The sequence below is a fragment of the Capsella rubella genome, unplaced genomic scaffold (genome assembly GCF_000375325.1).
Source record: "Capsella rubella cultivar Monte Gargano unplaced genomic scaffold, Caprub1_0 scaffold_5, whole genome shotgun sequence".
NCBI classification, from domain to species: Eukaryota; Viridiplantae; Streptophyta; class Magnoliopsida; order Brassicales; family Brassicaceae; genus Capsella; species Capsella rubella.
This window is the reverse complement of record NW_006238919.1, coordinates 4,909,558-4,922,105: the sequence shown is the minus strand read 5'-3', so window position 1 is coordinate 4,922,105 and position 12,548 is coordinate 4,909,558. Positions and strand designations below refer to the sequence as shown.

The 12,548-nt window shown below is 39.4% G+C and overlaps 1 protein-coding gene, 2 non-coding genes and 10 pseudogenes across 3 annotated transcripts; 1 reads left to right on the top strand and 12 right to left on the bottom strand.

The window, feature by feature from the left end:
- Positions 1-19: 19 nt before the first annotated feature.
- Positions 20-808, bottom strand: LOC111830608. Its single transcript, XM_023783090.1, has one exon. The coding sequence runs from the start codon at positions 806-808 to the stop codon at positions 20-22; it is 789 nt and encodes a 262-aa protein (XP_023638858.1).
- Positions 809-2,144: 1,336 nt separating this feature from the next.
- On the top strand, positions 2,145-2,251 carry LOC111830828. The gene has a single exon (XR_002834156.1). It is a non-coding gene; the product is annotated as a small nucleolar RNA R71 (small nucleolar RNA).
- Positions 2,252-5,046: 2,795 nt separating this feature from the next.
- On the bottom strand, positions 5,047-5,165 carry LOC111830793 (annotated as a pseudogene).
- Positions 5,166-5,732: 567 nt separating this feature from the next.
- Positions 5,733-5,850, bottom strand: LOC111830827 (annotated as a pseudogene).
- A 537-nt stretch (positions 5,851-6,387) lies between these two features.
- On the bottom strand, positions 6,388-6,506 carry LOC111830786 (annotated as a pseudogene).
- A 548-nt stretch (positions 6,507-7,054) lies between these two features.
- On the bottom strand, positions 7,055-7,173 carry LOC111830770 (annotated as a pseudogene).
- A 537-nt stretch (positions 7,174-7,710) lies between these two features.
- On the bottom strand, positions 7,711-7,829 carry LOC111830788 (annotated as a pseudogene).
- A 548-nt stretch (positions 7,830-8,377) lies between these two features.
- On the bottom strand, positions 8,378-8,496 carry LOC111830790 (annotated as a pseudogene).
- A 523-nt stretch (positions 8,497-9,019) lies between these two features.
- LOC111830816 lies at positions 9,020-9,136 on the bottom strand. The gene has a single exon (XR_002834145.1). It is a non-coding gene; the product is annotated as a 5S ribosomal RNA (ribosomal RNA).
- A 536-nt stretch (positions 9,137-9,672) lies between these two features.
- On the bottom strand, positions 9,673-9,791 carry LOC111830796 (annotated as a pseudogene).
- A 547-nt stretch (positions 9,792-10,338) lies between these two features.
- Positions 10,339-10,457, bottom strand: LOC111830781 (annotated as a pseudogene).
- Positions 10,458-11,560: 1,103 nt separating this feature from the next.
- Positions 11,561-11,678, bottom strand: LOC111830787 (annotated as a pseudogene).
- A 530-nt stretch (positions 11,679-12,208) lies between these two features.
- On the bottom strand, positions 12,209-12,327 carry LOC111830792 (annotated as a pseudogene).
- Positions 12,328-12,548: the final 221 nt, after the last annotated feature.

The following is a 12,548-nucleotide window of genomic DNA, read 5'->3' as shown; positions in this document are numbered from 1 at the left end:
CCTTAAGCAACACTTGTCGCTAGTTCAACTCAGCATTAATTATCACAGGGTAAGAGGAATTAGGACCAAGAAACGCGTACCTTAGCCCAGCAGGAAGTGGTTTGAGTTCCACTTTTGGAGCTTTCAGCTCACTCCAATCATCGCAGGGTTTTGCTGTTGGGTCTACTGCAACGTTCTCTTCCTTAGTTATCTCAAGCTCCGAAATTTCCACCTCTTTACTCATTGGTGGCGCAGAATCCAGCAACTTAGCAAACCTAGTAGTTGCTTCACCAAGATAACCAAACTGATCCGCTTCCTTAACCATGGCAATCTGAAGAGGATCATCCATACTCAACTCCTCAAGGAGCTCATCAGCTAGCTCATCCATTATATCAACCCATAATGTTTGCCCTTCGATGGTGGGTTTAGACATCACTCTCTCCAGGTTAAACTCTTGGACAAAATCATCAATATGAAGTTTAATCTTGCTCTTCCTCACATCTATCAAGGCTCCAACTGTGTTTAGGAATGGTCTATCAAGAATGAGTGGGTCTCTTGGCTCCTCATAAAGCTCAATGATGACAAAATCAGTTGGAGTATAGAAATTTCCAACCCGTACATGCACATCCTCAGCCACTCCAACAGGAAAACGCACAGAGCGATCAGCAAGTATCAAAGACATCTTGGTTGGGGTGAAATTAGTGAGCCCCAATCTTTTTGAAACCGAGATTGGCATCAAACTCACTCCTGCTCCCAAATCACAAAGACATCTATCAAAGGTGTGTTCTCCAATCCTACCAGGCAACAAAAAACTGCGAGGATCTTCCATCTTCTTAGGCACAATATTCTAAAGAATAGCATTACACTCATGACTAATCAACATAGCTCCTTCTTCAAGAGTCTTCTTGTTAGTCAGAATGTCTTTTAAATGTTTCCTATAGGTAGGAACATTTATAACCAGCTCAAGGAATGGAAGCTTAACTTGAAGCTCCTTCATAATCTCGTCAAAACGAGCATACTCTTTTTCTCTCTGAATCTTCCTCAAGCGGCCTGGGAAAGGCAGCTTAGGCACATAAGGGGGTGTTGCAGCTTTTTCAGTCTCTCTTTTCTCTGGAACTTCCTTCTCAGCTTCTACCTCTTCAACTAGTGGTTCAGCAACAGACTTCTCCCTAGTAGTATCGTTTTTTGAGTCATCAGAGATGGCTTTCGCCTTCTCCCTCTCCAGAATTGGATTGAGCTGTTTACCACTCCTCAGTGAGATGGCTTGGACATACTCCTTACTACCGTTGTAGTCTTTCGGGTTCGCTACTGGTTTACCAGGAAGAACTCCCATTGGCCTTGTAGAAGCAGATGCAGTCTGGGCTACTTGATTCTCAAGCATCTTAACATGTGAAGCTAGTGACTCAAATTTTCCATGAAGATCATTGTACATGCTATCAACTTTGACATTGATATCAGCTGCATTCTTTTTCTGCCCCTCAAGAATCTGTTGCATCATCTGTTTCATCTCGTTATCTCCTGAAGAGGTGTTTCCAGGTGCTTGGTAACCTCCCTGGAAGTTAGAGAACTGGGGTTTCTGCTGAAAACCACTTTGTCCAACGACATGTGGTTTTGGTACAAACACCTTGTTGCTGAAATTTCCATTCCCTGATGGAAAAGTCTTAGGCTGAAACTGCTGACCCTAAGATCCCATCTGCGCTGGATATACTTGATCCTGTGGATTCTCCACATTAGTGCTTCTGTAAGAGAGGTTAGGATGACTCCTGTAGTTCTGATTGAACCCCTTATTCTGATAGTTACCCTGAAAGTTATTGACGTAGTTCAACTCAGCCTGAAAATCTTCTGAACCGTCTCCACTGAACTCTTGGTATGCTTGAGCTTCACCACTATCATCACAGTAGTTAACCATTCTCTGATCTCTCTTAAGAAGTTGCTCAACCTTGGCTGTCAACTCAGCAACCTGTTTTTATTCACCTCCACCGCCTCTCTTCGACCTGTCATAATCAGTATCCTGGCTGCTGTTGCTACCTGCAAGATTCTCAATCAACAACTCAGCTTCTGTATCAGACTTGGTCATAAAGTTACCACCACTACCAGTATCTAGTGCCATCCTGTAAACTTTATCACATCCTCTGTAGAACGTGTTCATAAGCGTGGCATGTGGAAAACCGTGATGAGGACACTCCCGGTAGTAGTCTTTAAACCTCTCCCAAGCATCATGGAAAGACTCTGTACCACCTTGCTGAAAGGTAGTGATCTTATTCCTCAGAAGAGCTGTCCTGGATTGGGTGAAGTACTGTGTTAAGAAAACAGCTTTGTAGTCCTCCCAACTTCGCAGATTATCAAAATTCAACGACCTGAACCAACGGTGAGCCTTGTCAGCCAAAGAGAAGATGAACAGCCTACACTTGATAGCATCATCCGGCACCCCATTCATCTTTATTGTGCTGCATACATCCTCAAAGTTATCCAAATGGTAGACCGGATTCTCTAAGGCGAGACCGTGGAATTGATTCTGCTTCACTAGAGATACCAACCCGGTTTTGATCTCAAAATCATTCCTGGGGATAGGAGGATACTGAAATCTGTCCCGGTAATGTTCAGCATTAGGGGTATCATGATCTCTCAGCGTTTGCCGAACAGGTACAGGTCGTTGGTTCTGTGCTGCTAAACGTGCAGCTTCAGCTTGTGCAGCAGCCTGCACAGCAGCTTGTGCATCAGCAGCGTTCCCAGCAGGAGGTATCCGAGGAAGTTCTTGAAACCGATTATGTTGACCGTCTTCAGCCATTTCAACAACTCTTGCTTGTGCTTGCTTTTTCTTTCTGTGTGCTCTCTCAAACTTTCCAATATCAGCTTGATATTCTGCGAGATGTGATGAGCCTTCACTACGGGTCATACACCTGAAAGCACCACAGAGAGAAAGAAAATGATAATTAGTAACTGTAAAAAAAAAAATGCTCTAGACTAAAAACTAATCCTAAGTCTTTAAGTAACGCAATTGCTCCCCAGCAGCGGCGCCAACTTGATTACTCGAGTATTTAACCCGATAACTTAACCGAAGTAAAGTATATGCGGGATCGATCACAGGGAGCAAGGGTACACTAAAGACTTGCGAGACTTGTTCGTAGCTAAAGCGGAAAAGGATTTTTGTTTGTTTTTTCAGTTTGCAAATAAAAACGCAAATAAAAGAGAGATTTAAACTTATGAATTAAAGCATTGGGCATCAGGGTATTTTCAGAGAATCAATGAATAACAAATAAAAGCAATAAGGAATTCAAACATGAAGAACCGTTCTCAAACATGAACACAAGATTAGACTAACTTTCTCTCAAGACATTAATCACTAAATTTAACTATTCAATTACTAAACTCTCATTTGTAATTTCTTAACCAAATTCGCATTATCAATCAAGTTCATTATGTTCACAAGGCATTCTAACATCAACTCTCGCAGGTTAGAAATACAATGCTCAATTTACATTCATTCAGGCATTATATCGAACATCTCTGAAACAAATATAAGCCTAAGTTCTAAAACAGGGTGATCAATCCTATTCTAGCATTGAGAACATGTAAATTGAAGAACCTAAAGATTCAGAATTCCCTAATACATCTAATCTATCAAATCATTGAATTCTCCTACTTGAAACCCTAAAACCCAATTAGAAGACTACTCAGACATAGCAATTGAAACAAAACAAATAGACATGAAAGGAAACATGATTCAATAGATTAGAATCAGAAAAAGGTTTAGAAATCTTCTCCAAATTGTCAAAGAGGAATCAATCTCTATCCTTGATGTTGCTTACAAGTCAAAACTCAGAAAACTGCTGTAAAGAAAGCGTAGAATGAAAAACAGGTCCTTTTTAGGTTTTAATCCGATTTCAGAAAAAATAGAAATAAATTCTGGTTAAGGAAACCGAATTTGGAAGGGACCGATTGGTCTGAAAGATGGACCGATCGGTCGTTTGGCTTCAATTGATCGATCGGTCCAATAAGAGGACCGATCGATCTCTTTGTTCTGAGCGCCGGGTAAATGGATCGATCGATCCATTGTGGGGACCGTTCGGTCTGGTGATAGACCGATCGGTCCATGCTCTGCATCAGCTAAAGTTCCACTTCCTTGCCCGAAACTGGTCCAAAAAGCGCCAATTCTGCTCCAACTGCTTATCTCCTGCTCAAGACTCAAAACACGACTCGAAAGACACGAAAGACGGACTAAAACACGACAAACGACTCAAAATGGACATAAAAGAAAGGGTGAAAGACTCAAAAACACTTCATATCACAGTGCATTAGTGCTGGTATGATCGCATCCGTTATTACATTGCATATATCCTTTACCGCGGATTCATGAGATCATTTGTAATGGGTCCCACATGATACGTGGACCATTTTAGCCAGCATCAACATGCTCGTTTATTCCCAAAACACGCATATACCATGTCCGAACACTTTTTCGATCCTGTAATCTCTTCCAAATCACAAAAACCTCATGGAAACACCCTAAACGTCAGAATTTGATGTCGGCCCAATGGAACGAAGACCCATTGCCATATTGTAACTTTTTGAGAGCTTTCAGAAAATGTATTATAGCGGAATAGGTCCTCACAGTTAAAAAGTTACGGACTTTCGTACGTATTAGCGTCAATATGGTAAAGACGCATAAATCATGTCTGAAAACTTTTTTCGATCCTTTAATCTCTTCCAAATCACAAAAACCTCATGGAAACACTCTAAACGTCAAAATTTAGGGTCGAAAATGAGGCTCGAAGGAACAAAGACTGATCGCCACTTCGTAACTTTTTGAGAGCTTTCCGAAAAGGTATTATTGGCGGAAAAGGTCCTCACGGTTTAAAAGTTACCGCGTTCCGTACGTATTAGCGTCTGTGGAATCAAAAATAATAAAGAATAAACTATAACATAGTATTTCCGGTTCGCATACATCTTAATACGATTACTTTGTAGGTTTTTTAACAAAAAAATAATAATCGAAAAACCTCAATAGAGCAACAAGTTGAATTATAATGGTTCTAGTTGTTTAAACCAAAAATGAGAAGTTATAAGAAAATGCAACACGAGGACTTCCCGGGAGGTCACCAATCCTAGTACTACACTCGCCCAATCACGCTTATCTGCGGGTTTCTATTGGGATCTGATGCATTAGTGCTGGTATGATCGCATCTGTTAGTACATTGCATGCAATCGCATATATCCTTTACTGCGGATTCAAGAGATCATTTGTAATGGGTCCCACTTGATACGTGGACCATTTTAGCCAGCTTCAACATGCTCTTTTATTCCTAAAAGTGCTATTTTATTCCTAAAAGACGCATAAATCATGTCCGAACACGTTTTCAGATCCTTTAATCTCTTCCAAATCCCAAAATACTCATTGTAACACCCTAAACGTAAAAAATTGGGTTCGAAAATGAGGCCCAGTGGAAAGAAGATCCATTGCCATTCATTAACTTTTTGAGAGCTTTATGAAAAGGTATTCTCGGCGGAATCGGTCCTCACGATTTAAAAGTTATGGCGTTCCGTACGTATTAGCGTATATGGAATCAAAAATAATAAAGAATAAACTACAACATAGCATTTCCGGGGACACGTCCTTCTTAATACGATTAATTTGTAGTTTTTTCAACAAAAAAATAATAATCGAACAACCTCAATAGAGCAACAATTTAAATTATAATGGTACTAGTTGGTTAAAAAAAAATGAGAGGTTAAAAGAAAAAAAAACAATAAAAGGGATGCAACAAGAGGATTTCCCGGGTGGTCACTCATCCTAGTACTACTCTCGCCCAAGCACGCTTGACTGCGGAGTTCTAATGGGATCCGTGCATTAGTGCTGGTTTGATCGCATACTTTAGTACATTGCATTCAATCGCATATATCCTTTAACGCGGACTCAAGAGATCAGTTTTAGTGGGTCCCACTTGATACGTGGACCGCTTTAGCCAGCTTCAACGTGCTCTTTTATTCGGTAAAGACGCATAAATCATGTCCGAACACTTTTTTCGATTCTTTAATCACAAAAACCTCATGGAAACACCCTAAACGTAAAAATTTAGGGTCGAAAATGACGCTCGAAGGAACAGAGACCGATCACCACTTTGTAACTTTTCGAGAGCTTTCCGAAAAGGTATTATTGGCGGAATATGTCCTCACGGTTTAAAAGTTACCGCGTTTCGTACGTATGAGCGTCTGTGGAATCGAAAATAATAAAGAATAAACTACAACATAGCATTTCTGGTTCGCATCCATCTTAATACAATTACTTCGTAGTTTTTTCAACAAAAATAAAATAATCGAACAACCTCAATAGGGCAACAAGTTGAATTATAATGATACTAGTTGTTTAAACCAAAAATGAGAAGTTTTGAGAAAAAATTAAAATAAAAAGGGATGCAACACGAGGACTTCCCGGGAAGTCACCCAACCTAGTACTACTCTTGCCCAAGTACGCTTAACTGCGGAGTTATGATGGGATCCAGTGCATTAGTGCTGGACTGATCGCATTTCTTAGTACATTGCATGCAATCGCATATATACTTTACCGCGGATTAAAGAGATCATTTGTAATGGGTCCCACTTGATACGAGGACCATTTTAGCCAGCTTCAACGTGCTCTTCTATTCCTAAAAGACGCATAAATCATGTCTGAACACGTTTTCGGATCCTTTAATCTCTTCCAAATCCCAAAATCCTCATGGAAACACCCTAAACGTCAAAATTTGTGTTCGAAAATGAGGTCCAGAGGAACGAAGACCCATAATCACTCAGTAACTTTTCGAGAGCTTTCCGAAAAGGTATTATCGGTGGAATAGGTCCTGACGGTTTAAAACTTACGGCAATCCGTACGTATTAGCGTCTTTGGAATCGAAAATAATAAAGAATATACTACAACATAGCATTTCCGGGGACGCATCAATCATAATACGATTACTTTGTAGTTTTTTCAAAAAATAAAAATAATCGAACAACCTCAATAGAGCAACAAGTTGAATTATAATGGTTCTAGTTGTTTAAACGAAAAATGAGAAGTTATAAGAAAAATTAAAAATAAAAAGGGATCCAACACTAGGACTTCCCTGGAGGTCACCAATCCTAGTACTACTCTCGCCCAAGCACGCTTGACTGCGGAGTTCTGATGGGATCCGGTGTATTAGTGTTGGTTTGATCGCATCATTTAGTACATTGCATACAATCGCATATATCCTTTACCGCGGATTCAAGAGATCATTTGTAGTGGGTCCCACTTGGTACGTGTACCGCTTTACCCAGCTTCAACGTACTCTTTTATTCGGTAAAGACGCATAAATCATGTCCGAACATTTTTTTCGATCCTTTAATCACAAAAACCTCATGGAAACACCCTAAACGTCATAATTTAGGGTCGAAAATGAGGCTCGAAGGAACAGAGACCGATCGCCACTTTGTAACTTTTCGAGAGCTTTCCGAAAAGGTATTATTGGCGGAATATGTCTTCACGGTTTAAAAGTTACCGCGTTTCGTACGTGTTAGCGTCTGTGGAATCGAAAATAATAAAGAATAAACTACAACATAGCATTTCCGGTTCACATCCATCTTAATACGATTACTTTGTAGTTTTTTCAACAAAAATAAAATAATCGAACAACCTCAATAGAGAAACAAGTTGAATTATAATGATACTTGTTGTTTAAACCAAAAATGAGAAGTTTTAAGAAAAACTAAAAATAAAAAGGGATGCAACACGAGGACTTCCCGGGAAGTCACTTAACCTAGTACTACTCTTGCCCAAGTACGCTTAACTGCGGAGTTATGATGGGATCCGGTGCATTAGTGCTGGACTGATCGCATATGTTAGTACATTGCATGCAATCGCATATATCCTTTACCGCGGATTCAAGAGATCATTTGTAATGGGTCCCACTTGATACGAGGACCATTTTAGCCAGCTTCAACGTGCTCTTCTATACCTAAAAGACGCATAAATCATGTCTGAACACGTTTTCGGATTTTTTAATCTCTTCCAAATCCCAAAATCCTCATGGAAACACCAAAAACGTCAAAATTTGGGTTCGAAAATGAGGCCCAGAGGAACGACGACCCATTGCCATTCAGTAACTTTTCGAGAGCTTTCCGAAAAGGTATTATCGGCGGAATAGGTCATGACGGTTTAAAAATTACGAAGTTCCGTACGTATTAGCGTCTTTGGAATCGAAATAATAAATAATATACTACAACAAAGCATTTCCGAGGACGCATCCATCTTAGTACGATTAGTTTGTAGTTTTTTGAAAAAAATAAAAATAATCGAACAACCTCAATAGAGCAATAAGTTGAATTATAATGGTTCTAGTTGTTTAAACAAAAAATGAGAAGTTATAAGAAAAAATAAAAATAAAAAGGGATGCAACACTAGGACTTCCCTGGAGGTCAACAATCCTAGTACTACTCTCAGCCAAACACGCTTATCTGCGGATTTCTTATGGGATCCGGTGCATTAGTGCCGGTATGATCCCATCCGTTAGTACATTGCATACAAGTTACCGTGGATTCATGATATCATTTGTAATGGGTCCCACTTGGTACGTGGACCGCTGTAGCCAGCTTCAACGTGCTCTTTTATACGGTAAAGACGCATAAATCATGTCCGAACACTTTTTTCGATCCTTTAATCTCTACCGACCATAAAAACCTCAAGGAAACACCCTAAACGTCAAAATTTGGGGTCGACCCAAAGGAACGAAGACCCATTGCCATATTGTAACTTTTTTAGAGCTTTCCGAAAATGTATTATCGGCGGAAAAGGTCATCACAGTTAAAAAGTTACAGACTTTCGTAGGTATTTGCGTCTATGAAATCAAAATTAATAAAGAATAAACTACAACATATCATTTCCGGGGACGCATCCATCTTAATACGATTACTTTGTAGTTTTTTCAACAAAAAAATAATAATCGAACAAACTCAATAGAGCAACAATTTGAATTATAATGGTACTAGTTGGTTAAACAAAAATGAGAGGTTAAAAGAAAAAAACAAAAAAGGGATGCAACAAGAGGATTTCCCGGGAGGTCACCCATCCTAGTACTACTCTCGCCCAAGCACGCTTGACTGCGGAGTTCTAATGGGATCGTGCATTAATGCTGGTTTGATCGCATCCTTTAGTACATTGCATACAATCGCATATATCCTTTACCGCGGACTCAAGAGTTCTTTTTAGTGGGTCCCACTTGATACGTGGACCGCTTTAGCCAGCTTCAACGTGCTCTTTTATTTGGTCAAGACGCATAAATCATGTCCGAACACTTTTTTCGATCCTTTAATCACAAAAACCTCATGGAAACACCCTAAACGTCATAATATAGGGTCGAAAATGAGGCTCGAAGGAACAGAGACCGATCGCCACTTTGTAACTTTTCGAGAGCTTTCCGAAAAGGTATTATTGCCGGAATATGTCCTCACGGTTTAAAAGTTACCGCGTTTCGTACGTGTTAGCGTCTGTGGAATCGAAAATAATAAAGAATAAACTACAACATAGCATTTCCGGTTCGCATCCATCTTAATACGATTACGTTGTAGTTTTTTCAACAAAAATAAAATAATCGAACAACCTCAATAGAGCAACAAGTTGAATTATAATGATACTAGTTGTTTAAACCAAAAATGAGAAGTTTTAAGAAAAAATAAAAATAAAAAGGGATGCAACACGAGGACTTCCCTGGAAGTCACCCAACCTAGAACTACTCTTGCACAAGTACGCTTAACTGCGGAGTTATGATGGGATCCGGTGCATTAGTGCTGGACTGATCGCATATGTTAGTACATTGCATGCAATCGCATATATCCTTTACCACGGATTCAAGAGATCATTTGTAATGGGTCCCACTTGATACGAGGACCATTTTAGCCAGCTTCAACATGCTCTTCTATTCCTAAAAGACGCATAAATCATGTCTGAACACGTTTTCGGATCCTTTAATCTCTTCCAAATCCCAAAATCCTCATGGAAACACCCTAAACGTCAAAATTTGGGTTCAAAAATAAGGCCCTGAAGAACGAAGACACATTGCAATTCAGTAACTTTCGAGAGCTTTCTGAAAAGGTATTATCGGCGGAATAGGTCCTGACGGTTTAAAAGTTACGGTGTTCCGTACGTATTAGCGTCTTTGGAATCGAAATAATAAATAATATACTACAACAAAGCATATCCGGGGACGCATCCATCTTAGTACGATTAGTTTGTAGTTTTTTCAAAAAAATAAAAATAATCGAACAACCTCAATAGAGCAACAAGTTGAATTATAATGGTTCTAGTTGTTTAAACAAAAAATGAGAAGTTATAAGAAAAAATAAAAATAAAAAGGGATGCAACACTAGGATTTCCCTGGAGGTCACTAATCCTAGTACTACTCTCGCCCAAGCACGCATATCTGCGGATTTCTTATGGGATCCGGTGCATTAGTGCCGGTATGATCGCATCCGTTAGTACATTGTATACAATTTGCCGTGGATTCATGATATCATTTGTAATAGGTCCCACTTGGTACGTGGACCGCTGTAGCCAGCTTCAACGTGCTCTTTTATACGGTAAAGACGCATAAATCATGTCCGAACACTTTTTTCGATCCTTTAATCTCTACCAAATCACAAAAACCTCAAGGAAACACCCTAAACGTCAAAATTTGGGGTCGACCCAAAGGAACGAAGACCCATTGCCATATTGTAACTTCTTTAGAGCTTTCCGAAAATGTATTATCGGCGGAATAGGTCATCACAGTTAAAAAGTTACAGACTTTCATACGTATTAGCGTCTATGGATTCGAAAATAATAAAGAATAAACTACAACATATCATTTCCGGGGACGCATCCATCTTAATACGATTACTTTGTAATTTTTTCAACAAAAAAAATAATAATCGAACAACCTCAATAGAGCAACAATTTGAATTATAATGGTACTATTTGGTTAAACAAAAATGAGAGGTTAAAAGAAAAAAACACAGAAAAAGGGATGCAAGAAGAGGATTTCCCGGGAAGTCACCCAACCTAGTACTACTCTCGCCCAAGCACGCTTATCTGCGGATTCAAGAGATCATTTGTAATGGGTCCCACTTGATACGAGGACCATTTTAGCCAGCTTCAACGTGCTCTTCTATTCCTAAAAGACGCATAAATCATGTCTGAACACGTTTTCAGATCCTTTAATCTCTTCCAAATCCCAAAATCTTCATGGAAACATCTAAACGTCAAAATTTGGGTTCGAAAATGAGGCCCAGAGGAACGAAGACCCATTGCCATTCAGTAAATTTTCGAGAGCTTTCCGAAAAGGTATTATTGGCGGAATATGTCCTCACGGTTTAAAAGTTACGGCGTTCCGTACGTATTAGCGTCTTTGGAATCGAAAATAATAAAGAATATACTACAACATAGCATTTCCGGGGACGCATCCATCTTAATACGATTACTTTGTAGTTTTTTCAAAAAAATTAAATAATCGAACAACCTCAATAGAGCAACAATTTAAATTATAATGGTACTAGTTGGTTAAACAAAAATGAGAGGTTAAAAGAAAAAAACAAAAAAGGGATGCAACAAGAGGATTTCCCGAGAGGTCATTCATCCTAGTAGTACTCTCGCCCAAGCACGCTTGACTGCGGAGTTCTAATGGGATCCGTGCATTAGTGCTGGTTTGATCGCATCCTTTAGTACATTGCATACAATCGCATATATCCTTTACCCCGGACTCAAGAGATCATTTTTAGTGGGTCCCACTTGATTCGTGGACCGCTTTAGCCAGCTTCAACGTGCTCTTTTATTCGGTAAAGACGCATAAATCAAGTCCGAACACTTTTTTCGATCCTTTAATCACAAAAACCTCATGGAAACACCCTAAACGTCAAAATTGATGGTCGAAAATGAGGCTCGAAGGAACAGAGACCAATCGCCACTTTGTAACTTTTCGAGAGCTTTCCGAAAAGGTATTATTGGCGGAGTATGTCCTCACGGTTTAAAAGTTACCGCGTTTCGTACGTATTAGCGTCTGTGGAATCGAAAATAATAAAGAATAAACTACAACATAGCATTTGCAACAATCTTAATACGATTACTTTGTAGTTTATTCAAGAAAAATAAAATAATCGAACAACCTCAATAGAGCAACAAGTTGAATTATAATGATACTAGTTGTTTAAACCAAAAATGAGAAGTTTTGAGAAAAAATTAAAATAAAAAGGGATGCAACACGAGGACTTCCCGGGAAGTCACCCAACCTAGTACTACTCTTGCCCAAGTAAGCTTAACTGCGGAGTTATGATGGGATCCAGTGCATTAGTGCTGGACTGATCGCATTTCTTACTACATTGCATGCAATCGCATATATACTTTACCGCGGATTAAAGAGATCATTTGTAATGGGTCCCACTTGATACGAGGACCATTTTAGCCAGCTTCAACGTGCTCTTCTATTCCTAAAAGACGCATAAATCATGTCTGAACACGTTTTCGGATCCTTTAATCTCTTCCAAATCCCAAAATCCTCATGGAAACACCCTAAACGTCAAAATTTGTGTTC

Bases quoted from the DNA above. Each gene is read 5' to 3' on its own strand.
- LOC111830608 (XM_023783090.1), bottom strand. From the start codon at position 808: ATGGAAGATCCTCGCAGTTTTTTGTTGCCTGGTAGGATTGGAGAACAC.